This window comes from Diospyros lotus, chromosome 15 (assembly GCF_014633365.1).
Source record: "Diospyros lotus cultivar Yz01 chromosome 15, ASM1463336v1, whole genome shotgun sequence".
NCBI classification, from domain to species: Eukaryota; Viridiplantae; Streptophyta; class Magnoliopsida; order Ericales; family Ebenaceae; genus Diospyros; species Diospyros lotus.
In genome coordinates, this window is record NC_068352.1 from 18,771,205 (window position 1) to 18,798,583 (window position 27,379).

Genomic DNA, 27,379 nt, shown 5'->3' on the forward strand with positions numbered 1-27,379 from the left:
AAATCACGACTATTGATGCAATAATATATGTACAGATATGACAAACTATGCATAAAATACATATAACTTGGGCACTTTCGTGACCATCATGCTTAACATAGGCAAAACATAACATGTATAAGTTTTTGGGAAAAAATCACTCACCTTAACTTTAAGGTTCAAGACACCTCGAAAAGTGTGTACTACCTCGATTTGCTTGTTAAGCCTTGAAAGCCGCAATCACTCAATTTTAAGCCACAAAACATCTTATTCATCATATTTATTCAAATAGATATTAAACCCTATTTTTTCTCAATTTATTTCTATTTTTCTCCATTTTATCTTCACTAATATTCCAAAATAAATACCTACTTAAACATTTTTTCAAATATTTTTTCACAATAATTCCTAAAATAAAATTAGAAAAATATTAAAAAAAATTACGGAATTACCTGATTGGCCACGCGCTAAGGCGAGTGGCTGTGCGTGAGGACTAGAGCGTGTAACCCACACGTCGGTTGTCTTTTATGGCGTTGGCGATCACCGGCGTTGAAACCAGCCACACAATCTTGAAGCTCCCTTTAATTCGATCCCAATGGCAATTTTGGATGCTCGAAAAGAGATCTGGAGGTGTCCCAACCGGCCGATTACAGGCTCGACCAAATCGCCCGCCTAGGTTTCTGATGAGCTTTCAATACTCACTCTACGGTACACGAAAGCTCTCCAAATTTTCCAGAAACCCTCTACCTCACTCAAGGATTAATAGCCCCCCATTCTTGTTACTCGATTTTCCCTCTAACATGCTCGATTTCAAGCTCTAACTTTGAAATTTTTTTTCCACTTCAAGCTCTTTTTATACCCCAAACCTGAGCCTCTAAATGACCCTCCCTATGGAATCCAAGGTCACTTACATCCTCTCTTACCAGGTAAGTCCAAACCCCCCACCCCCCCAAAAAAAAACAAAAAATAGCCCCCAAAACTCGATCACAGTGGCCAAACTTTCGGCCACTTTCGGCTGAGTTTCTGACCATTTCGCCTCCTTTTGTCAGCCATGGATCGGTCCAGGCCAAGCCCTGAGGTCCCTTAGCCCTTTTCCTCGAGTTTCCCATAGCTGAAAGCAGTGATGGAATGGGTGGCTGATAGCTTGGTCGGCTAGGCTGCCAATTTTTTAAATTTGCACTTTCACCCCCTCTTAACTTTTGAAATGCATTTTGGCTCTTTCCACAAGGCCCATGAGTTTTCCAAAATTTCTATTGAGACCCTCACGTTCTAAACTTCTCATTTGCCCCCCAAAGTTTTAGAAATAATGTTGTTTCAACCGCCTTGAGAATTTTCAAAAATTACACTTTGGCCCATAATTACGCTTTGATTGCGAAACCCCCTTGTTTCATCCCGAGACCACTTAAGGGTTGTTCCTTATGCAATATTTGACTTCTTTGAAGGTTCCATTGTCTTTTCGAAAGCCTCATACGATAATTTGGTTTTTCAGCCTGATCCGAAGCTGTACCGAAAACTATCTCTGGTCCGATTTCTTTTAATGTCATAAATCATATCTCAAGGTGTTCGTTGGGTTCATACCCATTTCCTTAGGTATATAAGCTCCTAAGTATTCCCTCAGGCTGATTCGGTCATTTTCTCGAGCTATTCTGATATCAATTTCTTTGAAACTTCGTATTTTTTTCCTTGTTCTTATTTTAAAAGTAACCCATAAATTTTGGGTATTACAGATTATCTCTCTCTATCTCCTTATCTTAGACTCCATACTCACGTGGTGTCACAAGCAATGGTTCCTAGGAAGTTATCTTAACACATCTAGAGGACACCCCTATGTGGAGAATCCAGCCAGCACTCCTCAACCGATCCTTTGAGGGGAGGTTAGGTAGGCTCACTAGAGCCCCATGGAAGGGGCGGTTCATTTGAGGTTGAAAATAAGCTCTTAGGTCTTTAATCTCAAAGAGGAAAGGTTTGGCAACTCTATTCTCACCTAAGCAACCTAATGACAAACCATTTGGACTCAAATTGCTCCACTTTCGACGAAGAATCCAAAAACAACCTCAAACCACCATGTACCTTAAATATCATAAAAAAACACATCCACATGCGAAATAAATAGCTAAATAGCCCAAAATTTAGGTCTATTCCTTTCTCCCAAGACAAAATGAAAAACCCTACCAGTTGGGCCTTTCCATTCGAATGGAGCTGAGCGAGAACCACATTATTCCAACTCAAAAACTCTATATCGAATGGGTAGAGGGGAAAATGTAACATGTTCTTCAAACTATCCTCATGCACAGCCAACCAGGCACTTTAAACCCTAGTCGTGCATGTCTCTTCCTGGTATGCATCCCTCGTTGTGTAAGAAGAAGAGATTTCATAATTGTTTTTTAACCTCTCTACGACCCCAGGGTGTAATGTTGTATGAAAACCCAAATATAGGGTGAGTTCCTCCCCATCTTCTTACCTAACAAAGAGATAAACCCGATCAGTTGCGTCTAGAAATTACCTTGAAGCTAGGTAGAATTTCAGGCTAAGAAAGGTCTTCTCCAGAGCAACTTTAAAATCTTCTAGGTAAAGAGTTAATTCCGCAGGGGAATGAGTTCAACTTTACAATTACCAAGTGAATGACATGACTTCAAAGTGAAAAGCCTCGCACACGTCATGTTTACCGGGTGAAATACTTCACACCTTGAAAATGTTGGGTTTTCTATGTAAAAGTTTCGTGCCAAACGTATTTTGGGTAAATGCCTCTCAATGAGAATTTTTTGGGTAAAGGCTTCATGTCACACATATTTCGAGTAAATGTCAAAATTTCTCTCAAAAAGCTCTCTCAAGCAGTAGGAATGAGACTTCACCAAGGGTGAAAACCCTTATTTATACTCACGGACTTGCAGGAGATGAATAGACTTGCAAAAGAAAAATTGGCATGAGTGAGGCAGATTGGTACATGTCAAAAGGCTAGCCAGTGCAATTAAAGCCAACCGATTCCTAACAGGTACCTCGAAAGACAAACTAACGTACACATGTATGAGAAGATAAAGTCGTGTGGTCTTCACATTTCCCCAAAATAAAACACTTTAGGAAAATTTATATTCTTTTGTTTCACTTTCAATCAAATAAGAGTGGGGAGCCATTGTTGTGGTGTGATCCTTGGGGAAAAATGGGCTGACCCGAAGAGATTCCCCGAAATAACAAATCCTCCAAAAGGGATGCTCACTTCTGTTATCAAAGGTTTTTTTTCAAGAAATAACTCTCAACATTTTTCAAGGAAACATCTCTTGGGTAAGGGATTTCCCCGCAAGGTTCATTCGAGTCTTAACTTGATGGATCCACCCAGAAAGGTAAGTTACCTAGTAAAGTCTTACTGGAGAAAGGCATACTGATGATACCTTGCGAAAATGAACCCCTCGGACATATCATATAAAAATCATTACCCTGCTCCAGCAGCACGCCATATAAGGCTCGAGAACCCCTTAGGTGATAAGACTTCTCAGGGGGATTCCTTCTAAGCCCTTCTGACTTAACACGGGACACCAATCATCACACTCAAATAACACATTTCCCCTTCTTATATTCACGGCGTAAACTCCTATAAATACCCTTTTCATCAACAAGAAAATGGGGCCTTACTTTTTGCATTCTCACCTTAGCTATTCTATATACATACTGCATTTATTGTGCATTATCAAAACTATCACCATTAATAGTTCTCTTGGAAAACTACTTTCTTCATATTTTGACTTAAGCATCGAAGGGCATACGTGGGTGAGCAATCCTTGCATGTCTTCTAACTTGCTCTTTAGATGCAACTTCACCTGGAGTATAGACAATTATTTAGCTTCACCCAGTGTTCAAACAACCACCTAGTTTACCCATAGTTCAGCCATTTGGTTCGCTTAGAGACTAGCCATTCAATTTACTTGGAGACCAGCTATTCAATTTACCTAGAGACTAGTCAAGCAACTCTCCAACTTCATCTAGAGTTCTTTTGTGCACCCAACTTCATCCAGACAACATAAATATCTTCATATTGTTTGCAGAAGTATACATTTGACAGTTGTTTATCCTACTCTGTCAAGACCAAAGCATTCTCGCTTTATAAATTTTAATTGTTATATTCTGGAAAAAACAAAAATATAAATAAATTATTTTGATTATTTGATTTAAAAATTACTTTTGAAACCATCCATTATGCACAACCCATCATCTACTTTCAATTAGGATGTGCAAAAGAATAACGTTATGGATAATCCTAGACTAAATTTGCGAGGAGAATGAGAAAAGGTTCATTCTACCCACCCATACATATCCATAAATATGTGTTAATAAAAAATATTATTTAAATATTAAATTGTGATATTTTTGTGTATTAATACAATGTAGTTTATGTTAAAATAAAATGATTTTTTAAACTTATTTTTGTGACCAATTCCGTTGAACAGGTAAAATCAAATAACAAGCTCAAAAATCAAAGCTGGAGTACTACAGTCCTTAGCAAAAATTTTATACTGAAACACAGACAGACAGACAGAGAGAGGGGGGGACAACAGTTGTAATTAATGTTGGGTCAGTATTCTTGGTTTTTTTTTTTGGAGAAAGAGAGAGAGGCTTTGAGATAACTGTTCAAAAATGAACTTCCTCGAAATTAATTTACTTCCATTCTTCCTTAGCTTGGACTGCAACTTGCCTAACTTAACACTTGCCCTTGCCTTTACATATAAGGATTGTCTTAAGGCATTTAGCAATAACATTTTTAGTCCATCCATGTGCAACCGGAACCAATATTTCATAATAAGAAAGATGTCATTAGTAAACATGCATTACAAGCAGGTAGGAAGGTAGGCCCCATTGCATTAAACCAAATCATTTTGCTAGATATTGGTACTATACCCAAGAATTTTCAAAGAGGTAACGAGAATGGTCCTCAATTGGATGTGAAAGTAAAGCAAGATCGCTATAGGGCAAGCAGCGTAGTTCAAAAATTTTGAACCTTACCCCGATCCCGGCGATTGGATCAATGTCAAAATCAAACAATCACATACATAATAAAGTAAATCTAACCTTTAGATTTTTAAGTCGTTTGCGGATTCAAGCCGTCCAAGTGTCCGGCCTCTAACTTGTGATACGCGACATGTGTCCATTGGCAATGAGAGCGGAATGGGAGTACTAGCTCCTTCTCCTAACAAGGCTTATGAATGGACGGGAAAAGAATCGATTTTCAACTCTTGAAAACCAACAAAAATAGGAATAATTTGGGCATCCCATAAAGGACTATTTATAGAGAAGCAACCTCCCAGGGTTTCCCAAACCCTAATGGACATAGATTGGGCTAACCCATTAATCTTAGTCCAACTAGAAATTAAAGTGGCCCAAATCTAATTCAAGTCCAAATATTTAATATTTAATATTTGGCCCAAATCTAATTTAGCCTAAATATAATATTTATTATTTAATATTTGACCCAAATCTAATTTAGCCTAAATATTTAATTTAATTTAATATTTGGCCCAAATACTTTATTTAGCCCAAGTATTAAATTAAGTCCAAATTATTAAATTAGAAACTTCTTTCTAATTTAATCAATTGTTATTTTAGAAAACTCTTTCTTTTATGATGACCCCTCATCACATCGACGTCATTACGTCTGTTTGTTCTTTTCCCGTGAGAACCTAGACGGCACAACTTCTTGTCGAAGTGTCCCACTTAACCATACGTCCACTTTCCTGGTTTAAGTTAGGGACCGTGCCTATTGCGTATGACTCATTAGGCTCCCGAATATGTCGGCAATGTGTCGGTACAAACACATAAGACAAGATTGACCTCTAGCAAGGCATCATGCCTACCCAATTATTCAGAAGGATTCATAATCCGCAAATAACCTTTCACGAGCATGGTTACCGTGTAATTCGATCCTCTCGTCAATGTATCCTATGTGATCTCAAGTTGGCAATGTGTTGCTTGATTATGATCACATACGTCTTTCTTCGGTTATCCGGATATCTTTACTTAATAGAAAGTGAATCAATAACTCCTTATTGATCTCTTTCACCATGGCTATGGATTTAAAGTGAATATCCACCGAAGGCGCCTTAGATACATCATCCTCTATCAAGGGATAGACGAGTCCCATATTGGTTATACACCCATCTCCATAAACCTCACAATATACCTAACGATCGCCCATGTGTAGCCTTTGTCTAGACCCATTGAAACGATGTCAAAGCATACCGGTCTTCTTATGAGATGACCGTGACAACCTCAGGTCCAAGGATTAGTTACACCCATCTCGTATGAGAATACCATCAACATATAACCAAAATGGATTCTCATGGCGAATCATGTCCAGTGACACGTTCTCCAACATTGGTCACCTATGTACTTGTTTAGGCATCCCCATGCGTATGGGTGTGAGACCCCCATTGCTATCACATAGCAAAAACACAGCACATACAAGTCTTACCGCAATTGTAAATGTCCATTCTTGACATTGCTACGACTTGGGACGTTTAATGATGTCTAGAAACTGTGATGCATCATCTCACATCTTTATAGATTATTCACAGTATACATCATATGGACTTCTATCTAGTTTCATTCGATTATTACAATAATAACAAGAAACTAATAGAATGACTTCTTGTAAATTTGAACAACTCCTTATTCAAATAATAAACATTATTACAATTGTTAGTGTACAACATGCCCAATCTGATTGGGTCTAGAGCACCTACACTAACAGGATACTTGTGCTTATGGTCCTCAATTGGATGCTTATGCTTATGTGGACTCCTTTAGTGACTGTAACAGAGCTTTCATGCCTGACTATGGTTCAACCCAGGGTTCTCATTATGGTAACCCTTCTAAACCTATTTTGTAGCCTTCTGACCAATTTGCTTCTTCATTTGCTCTTCCAGACCAGTCCTAGTTCATGGATTCAGGCGCCATGAATCACATTACCTCGAGTCTGTAGAAAAATCAAGGACAGGTTCTGAACAACCTGTCTGTTCACACTCCATATTATGGTGGCAATAAAGTCACTATAGGCAATGGTAAGAAATTACCTATATCTCATGTCGGCACAAGTTCTTTACAAACTTTACCTCACTCAAATTCTATTTTGTGTGATCCAAACATTCTTCATGTTCCAAGTATGAAGAAAAATCTGCTTAGTGTGTCTTAGCTTACTCATGAGCATAATGTGATAGCTGAATTTCACTTGAATGTTTGTTTTATTAAGGACAAATTTTTGGACGGGTGTTGCTCCAGAGACGCCTTAAGGATGGGCTATATTGGCTAGAACCAGCTTCTAAGTCTATTGTTGATAGTTAGTCGGTCTATCCTCTAGAGTGTCTTTCAATTCCTTCAGTGTCTTACCTTTCTTCTTATACTAGTGACAATAATTGTACTAGTTAACAGTGTAATAGACAATGCTCATTTGGTTATGAGGTGTCTAAGTCTGTAACTGTGGCTCAAACCACACCTAGAATAGTTGTGTGTAAACAGTGGCATGATCGCTTAGGTCATCCCTCTCTACATGTGTTACATTTGGTGTTGAATAAAACTAGTTTGCCATGTTCTATTACTAATTTATCTTTTTATGATGCTTGTAAAGTTGGAAAACTAAGTCAACTTCTGTTTTCTAGGCATGATATCACTGTTAAAGCACCCCTTGAACTGGTCTATTCTGATCTTTGGGGACCAGCCCCTATTTTGTCCACAGAGGGTTTTCGATATTATGTTATCTTTGTGGATGCCAATACTCGTTATACGTGGTTCTATCCCCTTAGACTAAAATCAGATGCTTTGGCAGCCTTCATGATATTCAATAAACTTGTTGAAGTTCAATATAAAACCAAGCAATGTGTAGTGCAAACCGATAATGAGGGGGAGTTTAAGTCTTTTGTTCCTTATCTTCAATCTCATGGGATTCAATCTAGGTTTACTTGTCCACACACTCATCAATATAATGGTAGGGTGGAAAAGGAAACATCGACATATTGCTGAAATGGGCCTTACTATGTTGTTTCATGCTCATCTACCCTTAAAATTATGGGTTGAGTCTTTTTAGACGGCTGTGTATCTTATCAAACGCTGTGTATCTTATAAATTTGCTTCCCTCTTCATCCATACAGTTTCAAGTTCCTTTTGAAAGGTTATATAACTACACACCTAACTACAACTTGTTACAGCCATTTGGCTGCACTTGCTTTCCTCTTTTACGACCCTATAACAAACATAAGTTTGATTTTCATTCTACTAAGTGTGTTTTTCTTGGTTACAGTCAAAACCAAGCTAGGTATAGGTGCCTTCATCCTTCAAGTAGAATTTATGTCTCTTATCATGTTGAGTTTAATCCCTCGGAATTCCTTTTTCTTCAGTTGTCTCATGCTTCCTCTTCTACATCCTCACGGTCAAGTTCACAGGGTTATTTCACTGCCTTTCTTCATTCTATTGTTTCTTCTTCTTCATCTTCTTCGTTCTGTCCTAAAGCAACTCAATCCCTATCCTCAGGATCCCTAGACCCTCAATCCGTGACATCTCATGGCATATCCTTATTAGACACGTCTCCTACCTCTGATGTGCCCTTGCCTCTTGTTCATCCTGTTCTTCTAAGCCCAAACCTATTAAGCCTATCCCAGCACCCTCTGTTCACCCTATGCTCACTAGACTTCAAGCCAAATCTCTTGCTATGTCTCCTTCACATTCCTCTATGAGTTCTCCTGAACCTAGTTTAATGAGTTAAGCTCTTTTAGATTCATGATGGGTTAAGGCTATGGAGGATGAGTATAGGGCTTTGGAGAAGAATCATACATGGGTGTTGGTACCCTTTTCCAGTGACATGAATCTATTTGGGAATAAGTGGATTTTTCGGATTAAGTATAATTCAGATGGGTCCATCCTTAAATATAAGACTCGGTTAGTGGCAAAGGGGTTTCTTCAAAACCCAAGTGTTGATTGTGATGAAACGTTCAGCCTTGTGGTCAAGGCTCCCATTATTCGTGTTTTGTTTTCATTGTCTGTATAGTTTGGTTGGGATATACAACAGGTATACGTGAATAATGCATTTCTCAATGGTGATTTGAGTGAGACAGTGTATATGGTCCAGCCTGAGTGTTTTGTGAGTTCTCAATTTCCTCAACATGTTTGTCAGCTCAGGAAATCACTTTATGGTCTAAAGTAGGCTCCTCAAGCCTGGTATACTGAGTTGAAAACAACACTTTAGTGTTGGGGCTTTGTTAGGTCAGTGTCTGATGCTTGTTGTTCATCAAATGAACTGCTGACTATGTGTTGTTTGTATTAGTATATGTTGATGACATCTTGATTACCGGCTCCAGTTCAGCCGCTTTACATGCTTGTATACTAGATCTTGATCGTGCCTTTACACTAAAGACTCTAGGAGCTGTGAATTATTTATTGGGTTTTGAAGCATATAGAGATCACACTGGTCTCTATCTTAATCAATCCAAATACATTCGTGATTTGTTGGGTAAGGCATCTATGCAGGACTGTAAGCCCTGTAGTTCTCCTATGGCTACTAGAACTTCTTTAATAGATGACAAAGAATTGTTTTATCAGCCTAGTTTGTACAGTACACTAATTGGCTTACTATAACCTACAATTGCCTTGATATTCCTTACACAGTGAATAAGTTAAGCTAGTTTATGACAACCCTTAAGATGCAACATTGGATGGCGTGTAAGAGGTTGTTGAGGTATATTAAAGGCACGGTTGGTCTAGGATTAGTGTTTACTTCCTCACCGAAAGATCTCTTTTTAGTGGTCTACACCGATGCAAACTATGCTGCTTGTCGGGTTACTCATAGATCCACCAGTGGTTACTGTGTTTATATTGGTTCAAATTTGATTGTGTGGGGCTCTAAGAAGTAATCGGTTGTGGCTAGGTCAGTTGGGGAAGCCGAGTACCACGCAGTTGCCTTAGGAGTGACTGAGCTTTTGTGGCTTAAGCAATTACTAGTGGAGTTGGATTATCCTTGTGTGACTACTCCTATTGTGTGATGTGACAATCTGGATGCCAAAAGCATGGCAGAAAATCCAGTGTATCATTCTCGTACGAAACACATTGGTGTTGATGTTCATTTTGTGCATGAAAATGAAGAAAATGGTGAGGTGAAAATCAGATATGTTCCTACTGATAAGCAAGTTGCTGATGTGTTTACTAAGGGGCTATCTAAAGATCGCTTTGAACTGCTATGCAAGAAGTTGGGCCTTACCTGGGTGCTTGGAAGTAATGACAGGTGCAAGAATGTAAAAGCAATCGGAGCCTACACTGAAGGGGTGTGTGGAAGTGTTAAATAATTGAGGCAGTTTTAAGTTACTTTCAGTTGTTAGTTATGTAGCTCTATGGGGTTAATTTTCATTAGTTATGTTGTATGTTTTTCATGTATGTCGAGCTATAAGTAGCTCATTTGTTTATTTCAAAGATGGGATTCATTTTTGTGATATGTCAATTACAAGATACATTTGTTTTCTCTCTCAATTTTTTTCTTGTTTTATTTATGTCGTATCTTAATTTTCACAAGGGGGGTTTGGCATTGATTTGTCCCTTGAATTGGGTTTGGGTTCAAATTTAAGAATGAATTTGAGAGTTTAGTTTGGAGATGGAATCATGGAGATGACACTCCCCGCCACATTACCCTTTCTACTTGAATTTTTCTATTTTTAATAGCTAAAAACAATTTAGTTTATTGGAGACAAAATAATAAATCAATGGGCATTGGTCTAGTAAATTACACTTATGAATTCAATTGATATACTTTATAATTTTTTTAAATTTATATCTTATCGGCTCTATAATACTAGATTAATTAAATAAATAAGGTGACTTAGCATTTGCAATGATGAAACATTATGTAATTTAGGGTAAAAAAATCATTATCTTTCATATTATTATATGTGCAAACAATATTATTTTGATGTTACAAAATTCCCTCAATAAAATATTTTTTAAATAATATATATATCTTATTTAAAAAATAAAAAATAACTATATTAACAAAACTTAAATTCATAATCTCTATATAATAATTAACTTTTTAAAGAACTTTATCACTACACTTAAAAAAAAAAAAAAACATATAGTGGTTGATCCTTCTGGGCTAGTCAGAAAAGAGTTGCAACTCTTTTATTTGAAAATGGCTGGAATACAACCACTGGTCAGCTACTCATAATGTTACAGCAGTAGGAGAATACTAAGTCAAATTCACAAATAACACCATACATGTTGGAAGATTATCCTGTTTCAGTTATCCATCCTGACGCATCCTTGTGCATCGGAGACGCCCTCTAGACATCAATTGGGAGCACTCTCCAGCATTGAAACAAAACCCCTTTTAGTCGTCTATCCGGTGCATGTTCAGCGCATCCTCAAAGCGGCAGCAAGAGACGGCCCTCATCTCCGTGCTCATGTCATTCTCCGGCGCAGGATAGTAGTCCCCCCTCAGCTGCACATCCCTCAGGCTTCGGATGTTGAGAAGCATTCTCATGAAGTGTTCGTGAGCAGTTCCATGGATGAAAAGTTTCCTCAGGGTGCTGCATTCTGCCAGCAGCCCGGCTGCCGGAAGCGACAGGCTCCTCTGGTTGACATCAGGGTCCTGAGCCGGCCAGTAATCAAGCTCGGTAAGACTCAAGTTCTTGATCCCAAAGAGGTAAAACCTCTCCCACAGGCTCAGATCCATCTGCCCCGAGGGCGCCGTTTGCGCGTAGCCTGTAATGTCCCCACAATCCAAATGCATCTTCCTCAGCCGAGGGTACCGCTGGAGGGAGCTCAATCCAAATGCCCTCTCCGATGGCGTCAGCCGGCCCCGGCAATCCCCCTCGACCTTTATCCAAATCTCCTCCAAATCAGGACAATTCTCGAGCCCCGCCATTGATAAGGGGCTCAAAAGCTCCCCAACTCCAATCCAGATAGAAAGGTATCTCAGCCTCGCCCATGTCCTTACAAAGGTCTCGCATTCTCTTCTATTTCCAATTTCGGCATCCTCTTCCATATAGGAAGAAATCGAATCATACCAATACTTGCATTTCTTTTTCGCGTTCCCATCAAAGGTGTCCGCGAATTGGCAGCCCGGGTGCTGGCTCATCACCCCGCCCTCCAGCGGTTTGTTAAGATCAAAATTGTATTCGATACCCTGCAGGGACTCGGATTGCTCCACTGTGTCCCAAACGCAATCCATAGAGAGCCTTTCAATCTGATCCTGGACCGGTTCCAATGCCTTCAACGACGAAACCGCGCCAAGGTTCCTGCAACCAGAGATCTTCACCTCGACCAGAGTCTGCCGGAGCAAACAAGCCAGCGTCCTCATTCCCCGGACAGTGATTCTACTGCAACCCTGAACCTCAAATTTGGCCAATTTGGAGCATCCTCTGGCGATGGCGATCAGGCCGAGGTCCGTCAAGTCGGCCGAGTTTTTAATCGACAGAGATTCCAGGCGTTGGCACAGGGCAATGCCGTCGAGCCTGGAGACGAGCGTCGACTCGTTGGCCCTGCAGAGTCCATGGAACTGTCCCAATTTCAGAGACTTCAGCTTCGGGCACTTGGAATTTAGCTCCTCTAAAGCCAGCCTGCTGTCTCGGACATTTTTATAAACATCTAGGGTGAGCTTCTCCAGCAAGGGCAAAGCGGCGAACATGTCGATCAACGCGCCGGGGCTGATCCTCGCGTCCTCGGCGGTGAAGCCCCAGTCGTTCGGATCCCCTCTAGGGTTCAACAAAGCGGAGGCATCTACGAGATGGAGCAGAGAAAGCTTCGAGCAATTGGCGGAGATCGAAAGCAGGGTCTCATCGCTGACAAAGCCAATGTACATGTGATCAAATACGCAAGCCACGAGGAACTCCTTCAAGCTCCGGCAAGCAGCGGTGATCGTTTTAATCTCGTCGGACTTGAACCCCTCAGAGAACGACGGGTTGAGGAGGTTGAGCCGAGTGAGGTTCGCGGCCAGATTGGGCGCCGACTCGAGCGCCAGCGTTATGTCGTCAGTCCAGCAGTAGAATGAGGATAGATCAAGAGAAGAAAGGGAGTGGAAATGGTTTACCAAAGGATCGAAATCGGCGGCAGACGGAAGCCCCGACGGCCGCTGGTGCCACCGGACGAGCTTGAGGTCGGTGAGGTACGGCCACTGGGGGGCCAAGAACTCGAGCGTGGCGGGGGTTCGGGCGTAGACGGTGAGCGCGGCGACGGCGGGGAAGGCAAGGCCGAGAAATTGGGCGAGGAGGTGGTCGTCGTCGGTGGAAGTGGCGAGGAGAGAGTGGCCCCACGGCGAGAGGAGAGAGAGGTCGAGGCGGGTGACGGACTGGAAGCAGTTGGGAGCCATGACGAGGTCCCGGACGTTGGCCCGGAGGGAGAGGGAGGCGCGGGTGGCTCGCTCCAGTACCAGCCACTTATGGCAGACCAGCGCCACCGCGTTGCGGCTGCGCGTGTCGGAGACCGCCGCGATTATGTTGGAGAGGATGACGTCCGGGAGGTCGTTCATGGTGGTGGCGGCGGCCATCCTTGCTGGTGGCCAGATTCGGGTCTATGGGAGAGAGAAAGAGAGAGAGATTTGGAGATGGGGATGATGATGATGATGGCGATGAAGAGGGGAGGGAGGGAGGGGAATGGGTGGAGTTTGTCGGGACATGTGAGGGCCACGTGATTCTGTGGGAGAAGACAAGTAGTAAGCGCCTCACGGCACGTGAAGCCCAAATAACAGCGTCCGTACGCAATTTCCTCGCTCCGAACTCCAAATATTGGCTAAAGTTACCACCGCAGCTAAAGTTCAACGTGTCAGGATTTTTTTTTTTGTTTTATTTATTTATTTTTTGAAATTTTAAATTTATTATTATGTTTGTAGAATCACTCAGATTGTACAAGAGAAGGCGCTACTTATGGACTTAATTTTGCTTTGCGGATTAGATTAGAGTCTTTTTTTTAACATTAATTGTGACTTAAATTAAACATTTTTTTAGTAAACACAAAGTCTTCAATGTAGCAAGGTAGGAGTTGTTTAATTAATTAATTAATTAAATTTAATCTTATAATAATAATATTTTAATAAAAAAAGATTAAATAATCCAACTAAGGCATCACCATTGCGATATTTGTAACTATGAATTGTGATGGTGTGTAAAAAATCTTTTATATTTGTCGATGTTCAGAATCGGTCGATCATGATCCGTCAGCCTGCACTAATAAGATAAACACGAATTTGAAGGGAAAAAACAAACAAGACAAATAACAAACGATACGCAAGAGAATTTTTATGTGATTCAACTAGAATGATACATATTTCACGACTATTCTTTGGTTAATCAGTAGAGAAACAATATCTTATTGATCATGTCTCTATAATGATGATATTGACCCCTTTTATAGAATGAAGTGTTTACAATTTGAATGAATTCTAAATGTAGAAGGATTATGTTTCGTGAATGGCGTCTCCTTATCGTCTTTGAATTATCAGGAATGAACGCCGTGATTTTAGGGATTTGATTTGTCTAAATAAGGTAGGTGAATATCACCTCCGATTATTCCACGATCTCTTTGTCATACGAGCTAAATGGTCTGCCAGAGAGCTGAAAGCGTTGCTGGGAGCTCGCTCGCTGGAAGCTTGTTTGGTTCTATGGTCTGAGGTTGGATTTAGGCAACATGCAACTTGGCTCTAACGACCTCGACCTTGGGCTCGTTGGGCTTTGAGAGGTTGGGTCGACTTGCTGGGTGAGTCCAGCCTATTTTATGCGATCTGAAAATATATATAACAATATTAATCCCATTATTTATAGATTGTGGATTGATTAAGCCGCCAATTAATACCTCATTATCCTATTCCTATCTTACAAAAACTCACATCACATGCTAGCAAGTTATTTTTTTTTTTAATAATAATTAACAAGCCATGCTATGTTATGTTATGTTATGTTATGTTATGCCTCATTTCATCATATGATTTGAGAAGTTGCAGAGAAGAGAAAGTGAAGAATAAGGAAAAAGAAAGAAGGAAAGGTTTGAGATGAAAAGAAAGGTTCTATCCCAAATTGTCTTTGTTATCCCAAGTTTATCCGAAGAATGAATTGAGAGCATAACCTTTCCCTTTTTTTCACACACTTACTCACTGCTCCAACCCAATCCAATCCAATTCATATATATATATATATATATATATATATCATTGGATCCTTTCTATAAATAATTCCCCATATATATACTCTTAATGTAATGCATGCTCCTGTAATTATCATCATCATCATCTTTTTAATTATGAAATCCACTGTTCCCACAGTTAGGCTCAATTCCCTTCTTTTTCTTTATTTATTCTAAAATCTCATCCCTTCTAAAGGAGAGGGGACATGGCTCTTTTGTAATTAAAGTCTTTTTCCTATTTTCTTGCCCTTTGCACTATATATATAATATATATAGAAATATAAATTATAAAAGCTATTTTTGAAATTTAATATTATAACCATTTCATTCTCCTTTATTCTCACTTAAATTCTCGAGAGAGTTTGCTTAACTTTTCTTCATTAAACATTCAAACAAGAGTAAGATAACTCTAAATATTATTTAAATTTTATTTATGGTACTTGTTTAATTTTATTATTATTAATAATTTTAGTTTTTGTTTAATTTCTAGGTAAACTAGACTAGACACCCTAGAGGTTTGACATCATTGCAAAAACCTCCTTTATAGTTTAAGAAATTACAAACCTACCTTGCTACTAAAAATCAAAATAAAATAAATATTTTACCACCCATATTCTCAATGATTCCCCCTTTCTCTCTTATCTCTCCCTCATTTAAGTGAAATTAAGGGGAAAAAAACCCCAATGTGTAGGACACTAATGTTGTTTCATCAATTGGCGAAGAAACGCTCGTAATGGTTGCCATTAATGAGAAGAGTAGCAACGTGTTGAGTTATATTTTAATAATGAAATATAAACAAAACTTTAATAATTCTCATGATAAATTATTAATCGAGTAAAGGTCAGTGATAATCGAGTAACATGTTACTTACTCAAGTAAACTACTCTATTAATTGAGTATATGCGTTTGGAAAAGTTAGTTTTAACCAATTTTCAAAACAATACTTGAATATTTAATACTATTGATTGAGTAAGACTATGTATGAACTTCATACTAATTGACTAAGGAAAGGTTAGTTGAGTAACAAATGTTCATACTTGACTAGCTTATCAAATTAATTGAGTAATTAAGACTTGAATACACTAAGTCTTAATCGATATGCTTAATGTATTTGAGTAAAGAGGTGAAAATACTTCAATCGAATAATCTAAGTGTTATTCGATTAACCATGATATTAGTCGAGTAATTATATTCCATAATTGAGTAAGAATTAAGGCTAGAATGATAAGTCTTTGGACTTATGTTGTTAATCGACCAAAAGAAAATAGTAATCAAATATTTCATCTTTTTAGTCGAGTAATCAATTTTTTACTCAAGTAATTAATCCAGTGAAAATTGTTAAATCTCTACATTTGAACATTAATTGACTAAGGGGTTAGGTTTAATCGAGTAACAATTACCTTAGTCAAGTAAATCCATATCTTAATTGAGCATAATATGCCTAATAGATAGTGAGTCTCTGTCTTTGATTTATTAATCGACTAAGAGATATGTTGTACTCGAGTAATGAGGTATTATAATTAAGTATCAAGAATGTTCAATCGAGTATCAAATATAAAGATAAAATGTTAATCAAGCAAAATATATCTATACGCGAGGAATATCATTGTATAATTGAGTACCAAATGTGCTTAACCAAGTATTTAATTAGAAGTCAAAATATTAATCGAGTATATGAGTTATTCTATATTCAAATAATCCTATTACGTAATCGAGTAACAAAGGAATTTAGTCGGGTAAGATATAACGAACAGAGAATAGGTCTTTGTATTTGAATTATTAATCAACTAAGTTTATCTTGTAGTCAAGTAACGCAGAGGGTTAATCAATTATCATTCAAGCATACTCAAGCATATGCAAATTTTACTCAAGTAAAGTCAAATGTACTTAACTAATTATGTGCTGAAATTTGAAAATATAGACATTTTAAAGCATTAAATGCACACAGTTTTGACCATTGTAGAGACATTTAATGCTATCTGAATATTCTCTCACACAAAATTGGATTCAAAATGTATTTGAATTGTTTTATACTATATACATATGACTTGCAAAATGATATTGTTGTACCACCTACAGGAAAATAAGATTCTTTGAAGCAAAATAATTCCTAAAACAAGACCTTGCGGCAGTATGCCTGAAGCGAATGATCACGACAGTGCGCTCCTATGTGGCAAGGTGGAGGCTCATGGCAAGGTGGAAGCTCTTGGAAAAACGGAGGCCCGCAGTGAGGCTGAAGCTCGCGGCCAACAATTCGCGGCATGAGCTCACGGCCAAAAGGCTTGTAGCAAAAGCTCCCGGCAGGAGCTCATGGCAAGGGCTTGTGACAAGAGCTCGCGGTAGGAGATTGTGGAAAGGGCTGGCAACCAAGAGGCTTGCGGCAAGAGCTCGCCGCAAGGGCTCGTGGCCAAAAGGCTTGCGACAAGAGCTCGTGGCAAGGGCTAATAGCCAAGGGCTTGCGGCAATAAGGCATATATATAGGCAAGAGGGCTTGCGGCAAGAGCTCGTGGGCAAGGGCCTTGCGGCCAGGAGGCTTGCAGCAACAAGCGACACATGTTGACACTTAATCCCCTCGTGAGCCAAGCCCTACAAATACCCAGCTACAAGACATTGAAAAGGCCTTTCTCTGATTTCGGTATAACTTTGACTACATCTTTACTATTTTGGTGAATAATTACTCGGATCCAGTATTGACTTAGGCATCGGAGGGTTGTTGCGAGGGAGGATTCTTGCGAGTCTTCTAACCCAATTTATGTGTATCAACGAAGTAATATTCTTATGGTGAGATCCTTCTGGCAAGATCCTTGCGGAAAAGGTGCTTGCGGCGTGATCTTTTTGGCGAGAAAGCTTGCGACAAGATCCTTGCGGTGAAGGTGTTTGCAGCGAGATCCTTGTGGCAAAAAGGCTTGCAGCGAAGAGGCTTGTGGCAGGATCCTTACGGTAAAGAGGCTTGGGGTGAGATCCTTGCGACAAGATCTTTGTGGTGAGGAAGCTTGCGGTGAGAAGGCTTGTGGCGAAGGTGCTTGTGGCAAGATCTTTGTGGCGAAGGTGCGTGTGGCGAGATCTTTGTGGTGAAAAAGCTTGCAGTGAGGAGGCTTATGGCAAATCCTTGTGGCGAAGGTGATTGCAGCGAGATCCTTGTGGTGAAGGTGCTTGCGACGAGATCCTTGTGTCAAAAAAGCTTATAGCGAGGAGGCTTGTGGCAAATCATTGTGGCGAAGGTGCTTGTAGCGAGACCCTCGTGGCAAACTCCCCTACGACAACATTTCTCGCGGTAACCCCATTTGGCAAGACACCGAGCTCTAGTAGGTCCCACTTCATAAAATTTAATTTTTGTATTTTGGCAACAATAATTTGGCGTCGTCTATGGGAAAACGAATAAAAAGCCAACTTGCGAATTGTTACTAATGGCCAACACGAGAAGTAATTGTCGGACTCGCTCTCAAGGTGGGGAGTCTCACCCACCCCTGCGAAATAGCCAATAGCCAACAAGTGCACGTTTGCCTCCACAAGGCTCTCATCAACAAAGGAGTACGCAACCAACTCCTCTGAATCCTCAACAACATGTGGACTAACTGTTGCCCCTAGGCTCCCCTCATCCATTTGAAATTAATTAGCATAGGAATCCTGAACAACCAGGCACTTCACAGCAGGCTCCTCCCACCATTCCTTAGGAAGCTTATGAAGCTCTACGACAACAGCATACGAAGGGAATACAGGCATTACGGGACATGGTAGCTATCCTCCAAAGTATGAATCCCCGCATAACGTTGCCTGCAACACTAACAGGGTTTGTGCTAGAAATCGCTCCACCATGGAAGACCTAGCCAAGAGGTTATGAACTTAGTTCTTATAAAGAAGCTACACCCGACACTCAGTCTCGATCCTCTCCACACCAAGGAAATCAATCAAAGTCTCTACCACCAAGACAAGCATGCAAACAGAGTTATCAAAGAGGCAGGCAAAGTCCCACTAGAGGTCCCACCCTAAGGAATACAGAAGCTGACAATCACACCGCAACAAATATACGTGACACTATGAAAAGCGTGGTAGAAGAGGTGTTGGAGCAGAAGAAGTTGGTCCTAGTTGTGAAGGAGCATTCAAGAAGGAAGTCCCCCTTTATCGAAAATATATTAGGAAAATCACTATTGAGGAAATTCAAAATGCCCCAGGTTCCCCTCTATAACAACAAGGATGATCCTGATGATCACATCCAGAACTACGAATCTCTAATGATGCTGCATGGGGGGGGATGACGAGATTATGTGCCGAGCATTTTCATTGACCTTGTCAAACCATGCCCAAACTTGGTTCAATAGTCTATCAGAAGCATCCATCTCCTCTTTTGGGTAGTTGCGAACAGATTTCATCAAAGCCTTCGTAATTAATAGTCAAAAGAGCAAGAACATGACGCATCTCCTCAGTATCCGACAAGAGGGCAAAGAGACCTTTCACCAATTTGTGCACAGATTTCGTAACGCCACACTAGAAATTCGTGACTTGCTAGTGGAAATGGCGGTATCAACAATGTTACAAGGAACACATCTAACTTCCCTGTAGGAGTCACTATCTCTAGACCCACTAAACTCCTTGGCAGATAGGTTTGTCAGGGCAAATAAATACATAATCCATGCGGAGGTCATGTAAACTATGAGGATAAAGAGCAAAAGAGAAAAGAGTGAGATACTGAAGAAGACCCTAAACAATGACAAGAGAAGGTCAAAAGGCCAGACGTGGTCATGCCCCAATTCAATCATTGCGCTCGACTCCTCCAACCAATATCAGCCATCCTAGCAACTATAGAGGGGACGGGGCTGATCAGGATCCCAAAAAGAGTTGATTGGCTAATGGGAAGGAAGCAGAACAAATACTGCCAATATCATCGAGCTCATAGCCATGCCATCGATTTATGTCGTGAGTTAAAAGATAAAATTGAGAAGCTCATTCGAGAAGGGGAGACAGGCTCAAAGGGAAAGAGACACGCAACCATGGGCAGCAAGAGAGAAGGAGAGACCATGTGCAGAATCCCTTGGATAATGAACCGACTCAACAGGCTATACACGTCATCTCGGGTGGCGAAACTTTAGCTAGAGACAACTCTTCTTCTCGGAAGGCTTATGCCTGCCTAGCCTACCAAGTCAACTATGTGGGGGAGATCAAGGAAAATGAAGACCCCATTACTTTTATACCTAATGACTAGGGGGATGTAATTCTCCCACATGATGATCCGATGGTAATTTTAGTTATCATCGCCAAGCATCCCATCGAAAGAGTCCTAGCAAACAATGAAAGTTCTGTTAACCTAATCTATTGGAATTGCTTTGAGCAGATGAGTATTGCCCACAACCAACTCAAACGAGTTTCCTCACCCTTATACAGTTTCACTGGAGAGACAGTTCCAGCGGTGGGATCGATTCAACTACCAATCACAATGGGGTCTGGACCTCAGAACATGACGCGGCAAGCCAACTTCATGGGAGTCAAGACCATCTCGTCGGCATACAATGCGATCCTGGGTCACCCCCTACTCAATGACATTAAGGCCATAGTCTCCTCATGCTATCTATTAATGAAGTTTCCTACCCCTTCGGGCATAGGGCAAGTTCGGGGAGACCAGCGGTAGGCACGTACTTGCTACGTGTCGTCCACAAAGGGAAAGAAAAGTGAAGAGACTTCGGCCATTGTTGAACCAACCGCACGGGGTTGATAGGTAAAATTTAAAAATTGTAATGTTTCTTTCATTTTTGAGTGAGCACTCATTAAATTTACACAGCTATGTAAGCCCCCTGCGACATTTTGGACCTAAGCATGTGTAACTGGGCCATGTCAAAAAAGGAAAAGCATATACTCTTTAATGCAATACATCGCTACTTTATGTGCATTCTCTAATATGTTTTCTAAGGCCCAGGAACAATCTCTTCATCAAAACGATTGGGTCGTTGTCCTGCCTAACGGCCCGGCAACGCAGTTTGCACAATCTCTTTCTCAAAAGGATTGGCCTGTTATCTCTTCTAATGACCTGGCAATGCAGTTTGCGCAATCTCTTCCTCAAAACGATTAGCCCGTTGTCCTGCCTAACAGCCCGACAATGCGGTTCGCACAATCCTTTCGTTAAAAACAATTGGCCTGTTGTCCTGCCTAACAGCTCGGCAACGCGGTTCGCACAATCTCTTCCTCAAAACAATTGGACCATTGTCCTGCCTAATGGCCCGAGAACACGATTCTCACAATCTCTTCGTCAAAATGATTGGCCTGTTGTTCTGTCTAATGGCCCGACAACACAGTTTGCACAATCTGTTCTTCAAAACGATTGGCCCGTTATCCCGCCTAACGGCTCGACAATGCGATTCTCACAATCTCTTCCTCAAAATGATTGGCCCGTTGTCAGGCCTAACTGCCCAGTAACGCGGTTCGCATAATCTCTTCGTCAAAATGTTTGGCCCATTGTCCTACCTAATGGCCCGGCAACGCGGTTCACACAATCTCTTACTCAAAATGATTAGCCCTTTGGCCTGCCTATCGGCCCGATAACACAATTTGCACAATCCCTTTGTCAACACAATTAGGCCTCTTTTCTGCCTATTAGCTTAGCAAAATGACAAGGACCTTTCCATCTTGAGAGATTAACAATGGTTTTGGAAATTCTCCTATTCTTCCATTTCACCGTAAGGTAAAAAGAAGAGTGGGGGGCAATTGTTGTACCACCTACAGGAAGATAGGATTCTTTGAAGCAAAATAACTCCTAAAACAAGACCTTGCAGCAATGTGCCTGAAGCGGATGATCATGGTAGTGTGCTCCTACGTGGCAAGATGGAGGCTCACAGCAAGGCGGAAGCTCCCGGCAAGGCGGAGGCCCGCAGCAAGGCTAGAGCTCGTGGCTAAGGGTTCGCGGCATGAGCTTGCGGCCAAGAGGCTTGTGGCAATAGCTTGCGGAAGGAGCTCATCGCAAGGGCTTGCGGTAGGAGCTCGCTGTAAAGGCTCGGGACCAAGAGGCTTGCGGCAAGAGCTCGCAACAAGGGCTTGCGGCATGAGCTTGCGGCAATGGCTCGCAACTAGGAGGCTTGTGGCAAAAGGGCATATAGGCAAGGGGGCTCGCGACCAAGGGCTTGTGGCAAGAGCTCGCGGCTAGGAGGCTTGCAGCAATAAGTGACATGTGTCGACACTTGATCCCCTCGTGAACCGTACCCTATAAATACCTAGCTACAGGACATTAAAAAGGCCTCTCTCCAATTTTGGTACAACTTTGACTACATCTTTACTATTTTGGTGAACAATTACCTAGGTCCAGTATTGACTTAGACATCGTAGGGTTGTTGCAGGTGAGGATTCCCATGAGGATTCCTGCGAGCCTTTTAACCCATTTTTTCAGTATCAACAGAGTAATATCCTTGCGGCAAGATCCTTGTGGCAAGATCCTTGCGGCGAAGAAGCTTGTGGAGAGGAAGCTTGTGGCGAGGAGGCTTGTGGCGGGATCCTTGCGGCGAAGAGGCCTGGGGCGAGACCTTATGGCGAAAAAGCTTGCAACAAGATCCTTGTGGTGAGGAAGCTTGCGGCAAGATCCTTATGGCGAGGAGGCTTGTGGTGTAGGTGCATGCAGCGAGATCCTTGTCGCGAAAAGGCTTGCAACGAGGAGGCTTGTGGCGAAGGTGCTTGCAGCGAGATCCTTGTGGCAAAGGTGCTCGCTGTGAGATCCTTGTGGCGAAAAGGCTTTCGACGAGGAGGCTTGTGGAAAATCCTTGTGGCGAAGGTGCTTGCAATGAGACCCTTGTGGCAAACTCCCCTACGATAACATTTCTCACGGTAACCCCATTTTACAAGACATCGAGCTCCAGTAGGTCCCACATCATAAAATTTAATTATTGTATTTTGGCAATAACAGATATCATTTTATATGTATATTTGTGTGAACTAATTTAATTGTTATCAATCAAATCAAAAGAGTTGTTGAGAATGCAAGTGTTTTCAAATTCAAAATCAAGACACAAAGCTTCTATAAAAGACTAAGCATTGCACGATATCAGGCTGCTAATTCAATGGCGACTTGAGTAAATGCTACTAACGATCATATTCTCTGTAGACCTACTTAAGTCACTGACTAGTTGATCTTCATGAATAAATCCTTCAAACTCGATTATTCAAGAGAGTTGAATGCTTCATTTGTATAATTATTTACAGTTCTCTTGTATTTTCTTGTGAGCTTCATTCTTATCTTTTAAGGGTTATTTTTTGTTGTGAGTTAATTTTAAATTTCTTTTCAACAAAGATATTGTAAGTACTATTGCCTTGTCTTTATAAAAGGCTGGCAAGGTTGTTGTTTTATCTATTAAAGTAGAGGTTCCAACTTAGCCTATAAAAGTTGAGGTTCCATAAAAATTGAGATTCCAGCTTAGCTTTTAAAAGTTGAGATTCCAGCTGAGTTTATAAAAGCTGTGTTAAGGTTATATAGCTAAACCTATAAAAGCTACACAATTAATGAATTGTTTTAAATCCTTGGTGAAAAGTTAAAGTAGTAGATGTAGACAGTTAACCAAGCCAATATAAATATTGTGTTCTCTGTTTGTTTTGTATTTCACTATGCTTTGATGTTTCACATGATGTGTATCTTTGATGTATATTTTAAGCATTGTCTTTAAAATCACACCAGCATAAATGTTTTCACTTTCAGGATGGTTTTGGAATCAAATAGTGTTTATCTTATTCAAGCAAAAGTTTTCAAATGTATGAAGGCATTCAAAACAGTTTCTGTGCATAAAATTCAAAATAAGTTCAAAGTTTTGAAACACTCAATTTACCTCGCCCTCCCCTCCCCTCCTCGGGTGTACACTCTCACGAGTCTTAATATATGGTATCAAAATAAGTGCTCTTATTTGTGGCTTAACCGCCAAGGGTGATCCTAAGTCATCCCAAAAATTTCAACATTAAAAAGGCATATCTCATAGGGGTTGTTTATTACTTTGATGGCCTCAAGTATGACCCATGGAACTAAAGAATTTCCATCGAAATGATCGTAAATTTTGGAGTATTGGAACAGATGGGGTTGTTTCAAAATCTTTTCAATATCTAAAATCATTATTATTTCTGCAGCATATTCCACATGAAAATGTTTTTGCTGATTTTTTTAAATATTCAAATGTTAAAGCTATATTGAACATCTTTACTTCAAAATACTTCTCTATTGTTTTTTTTTTTTTTAAAGAATGCTAATAAAAGGTTGCAGTATGAAGACAACTCCACCGAATGCATCTATTCAGATATTTGCTTAAAAGGAAATGAAGAAAATAAGGTAATCTCTATTTCTACATTTCATATTAATCATGAGTATAGTTCTTTAAATGAGGATGATAATAAAACTCATGATAAACTTTAATATGTTTTGAGGGAGCTAAATTTGAAGACATCTATTTAAAATCATAAACTTTTTGGAAATTAGCTGCATTCACTATTAAACACACTTTTGCAAAAAGGATTTCATGTTGCTTAATTTTTTTTTTGTGAAGTTCAAACGAGAGCAGAAGAAAAAAGGGCATTTCTTGAAATCACAGTGTTACAATTTATTCTATAAGGAATATCTTTGATTCTAAATTAGGCCACATTGTATATAACTGCTCTTTAAAAGGGAGATTTTCATGTGGACCTAAAATGGATTTTCAAGGTATTGTTTCCAAAATACAACAATTAAAATTTGTGATGTGGGGTCAACTCGAGCTTGTTGTTGGGTGAGGTTAGGTTGCAGTAAGAAAAGTTGCCTTCAAGGGAGTTTGCCGCTAGGATGCTCGCCACAAGAATTTTGCCACAAGGCTTTGCCACTAGCTCTTTCGCCACAAGATTTCGCCACTAGCTCTCGCCATAAGGTTTTGCCACAAAGCTTCGCCACTAGCTCTTTCGCCATAAGGTTTTTCCACTATCTCTTTCAGCACAAGGTTTTGCCACTAGCTCTCACTACTAGCTCTTTCGCCACAAGATTTTTCCACTAGCTCTCGCCAAAAGGCTTCATCACTAGCTCTCGCCACAAGGTTCTGCCTTTATAGCTAGGTCTCACTGCAAGGTTTTACCTTCGTCATGAGGTCTCACCGCAAGCTTTTAAATTCATTGTAAGCTTTTTCCTTCTCCGCTACATTCGCCGCAAGGATTTACCTCTACCACGAGGTCTCGCTGCAAGCTTTTAGCTTCACCGCCAAGTTTTCTGCAAGCTTTTGCCTTCGCCGCTAGGTTCGCCGCAAGGATTAGGCCTTGCTGATGCTCAAAAAATGTGTTAGAAGGCTCGCAGGAATCTTCCCCCTCGAAGACCCTCCGATACCAAAGTCAGTCTCAAATCCCAATGATTATTCACGAAAACAGTAAAGGTGCATTCAAAGTGTCTAGATTTTACCGAAGTTGGAAGTCCTTTTTAATGTCCTATAGCTGGGTATTTATATGGCACAATTCTCAAGGATGCTTGATGCTGACACGTGTCCCTTGTTGAATGAATCATGTTTGAAGTATGTGGCTACAATCAAGTCTTTGATGCAAGGTCTTGCCATAAGGTTTTACCTCCGCCACAAGGTCTCGCTGCAAGGTTTGCCTTCGCCACAAGGCCTCGCCGCAAGGTTTTACCTATGCCACAAGGTTTCGCCGCAAGGTTTTACCTCTGCCACAAGGTCTCACCGCGAGATTTTTTCTTCGCCACAACGTTTTACCTCCACCACAAGGTCTCACCACGTGGTTTTTCCTTCGCTGTAAGGTGTCACTCCGCTACAAGATCTCGCTGCAAGGTTTTGCCTTTGCCACAAGGTTTTTCCTTTGCCACAAGGTCTCGCCGTAAGGTTTTACTTCCGCCACAAGGTCTCGCTGCAAGGTTTTGCTTTCACCACAAGGTCTCACCGCAAGGTTTTACCTCTGCGACAAGGTCTCACCGTGAGGTTTTTCCTTTGCCACAAGGTCTCACCACAAGGTTTTACCTCATCGACAAGGTCTCACTGTGAGGTTTTGCCTTTGCCACAAGGTCTCGTCGTAAGGTTTTACCTCTGCTACAAGGTCTCACCTCAAGGTTTTACCTCCGCCACAAGGTCTCGCCGCAAGGTTTTTGCCTTCGTCACAAGGGGGCTCACAGCACACTTCCGCAAAGCTACTACCGCAAAGGGTGCTCACGGCACACTACCGCAAGTGGGCTTGTGGCATACTTCCACGAGCGTTTTTATTTTTTCTTTAAAAATTCTCATTTTTTCTCAAACTATTTCCCATGGCACAACAATTACCCCCCACTCTTCTGTTTTGTCCTTAGACAAAATTGAAGAGTAAAAATATCAACCAAGGAGTTGGGTCTAGCACCTAGACTCGATCAAGGGTTCCAAAATATCCAAAGATCTTACTTCGACCGGGGGTTGGAGTACCAAATTATCTCTGGGCAACCATGCCCTTGATACATAAGTTCCACTGCAAAATTCTTGCCCGGTGTCTGAGCTTGCCGGTAGGCTTAGGTGCTGGATCAGCCAAGGAGTCGGGTTTAGCTTGGGAGCATAGCATCTAACTCAGTCAAGGGATGCCGATGAGCCTGCGAGCACAGTCTTCGGAGCGTTTGGTGATCCCAGGATGGATCATTGTGTTCTCCATGTCTGTCTTTCGGGGTTAGTTTACCTCAGGGAATTTGGGTTTGGCTACTGGTCCGGCACGAGATTCCTACCAAACATCCAAGTTTTTCAGGAGACTTAGGCGCCAGATCGACCAAGGAGTTGGGTCTAGCTTAAAAGGCATAGCACCCAACTCAAGCGAGGGATCTGGGTGAGTCTGCGGGCATAGACATCGGATGTTCTAGTGATCCCGGGCCAACTTGTGGTCATAGGCACCAGATTGCAACTGGGTGACTCAACCCCAATAAACGAGATCATGGCAGAACTGTCATGGGGCTATTGTCTCTTCATGCCTTCCTTGGGCTAGTCTACCTCAGGGAATCTGGGTTTAGCTAGTGGTCCGGCGTGAGATTCCTACCAGACATCCAAGTTTGCTGGGAGAGCTAGGCGCCAAATCAACCAAGGAGTTGGGTCTAGCCAAAAAAGGCATAGCACCCAACTCAAACGAGGGATCCGGGTGAGTCTGCGGGCATAGGCAATGGATGTTCTGGTAATCCCGGGCCAATCCGTGGTCATTGGCACCAGATTACCACTAGGCGACTTGACCTTCAGGAGTGAGCTGTGCTTTAGCCACCATACTTGCATCACATTCTATGACACATACAAATAATCTGGGCCTAGAGAGATTTTACATGGTTCGGCTTATAGTTTTTCCTACTCCA

The 27,379-nt window shown here is 41.0% G+C and overlaps 1 protein-coding gene across 1 annotated transcript; it reads right to left on the minus strand.

Moving 5' to 3' along the window:
* Positions 1–11,093: 11,093 nt before the first annotated feature.
* On the minus strand, positions 11,094–13,593 carry LOC127791773 (F-box/LRR-repeat MAX2 homolog A-like). Its single transcript, XM_052321806.1, has one exon. The coding sequence runs from the start codon at positions 13,481–13,483 to the stop codon at positions 11,327–11,329; it is 2,157 nt and encodes a 718-aa protein (XP_052177766.1). The 5' UTR covers positions 13,484–13,593; the 3' UTR covers positions 11,094–11,326.
* Positions 13,594–27,379: the final 13,786 nt, after the last annotated feature.

Coding starts and splice junctions, on each gene's coding strand:
- LOC127791773 (XM_052321806.1), bottom strand. CDS start 13,483: ATGGCCGCCGCCACCACCATGAACGACCTCCCGGACGTCATCCTCTCC.